This window comes from Ailuropoda melanoleuca, unplaced genomic scaffold, assembly GCF_002007445.2.
Source record: "Ailuropoda melanoleuca isolate Jingjing unplaced genomic scaffold, ASM200744v2 unplaced-scaffold46933, whole genome shotgun sequence".
Taxonomy (NCBI): domain Eukaryota; kingdom Metazoa; phylum Chordata; class Mammalia; order Carnivora; family Ursidae; genus Ailuropoda; species Ailuropoda melanoleuca.
Window position 1 is genome coordinate 1 of NW_023219318.1, and position 658 is coordinate 658.

Sequence of the window (658 nt, forward strand, 5' to 3'; positions counted from 1 at the left end):
CTTTCTTCTTTGCGCTGGGCTAGAGCCACATACAACGGCTTGGTGGCGACAATTCTTCCATTCATTTCTGTAACCGCTTTGGTGGCTTCTTCAGGGGACGAGAAGCATACAAACCCAAATCCTTTACTACGGCCACCTTCCATCATCACCTTTGCACTAGTGATAGTACCAAATGGGGTGAACTCTTTCCGCAGGCGCTCATCATCAATACCATCATCAAGATTTTTCACATACAAGTTCACACCCTGGTATCTGGTGATCCTGTCTTGCTTCATTTGTTCAAATTTGCGTTTTAGTTCAGTTTGCCGTTCCACCTTCTTCTGAGCCCGGCCAACATATATCTGTTTTCCATTTAACTCCTTTTGGTTCATATCATCCACAGCTTTTTGAGCATCTTCATGTCTTTCAAAGCTGACAAACCCAAAGCCTTTAGATTTTCCAGACTCATCAGTCATAACTTTTACACTTAAAGCTGGACCATATTTGCAGAAAACTTCTTTAAGCCTTTCATCATCCATGTCTTCGCCAAAATTCTTGATATAAACATTAGTGAATTCCTTTGCTCTGGCTCCAAGCTCTGCCTCGCGTTCTTTTCGGGATTTAAAACGGCCAACAAACACTTTGCGGTCATTAAGGAGCATACCATTCATTTTCTCAA

At 42.2% G+C, this 658-nt stretch overlaps 1 protein-coding gene across 1 annotated transcript; it reads right to left on the bottom strand.

Annotated features, from left to right (window-relative positions):
- Positions 1 to 4: 4 nt before the first annotated feature.
- Positions 5 to 650, bottom strand: LOC117799308 (polyadenylate-binding protein 1-like; the record flags this gene model as incomplete). The annotated part of the gene is made up of 1 exon (XM_034651779.1): positions 5 to 650. A coding segment is annotated over one exon (646 nt), but the record flags the coding sequence as incomplete, so codon positions are not given.
- Between the last annotated feature and the right edge of the window lie 8 nt (positions 651 to 658).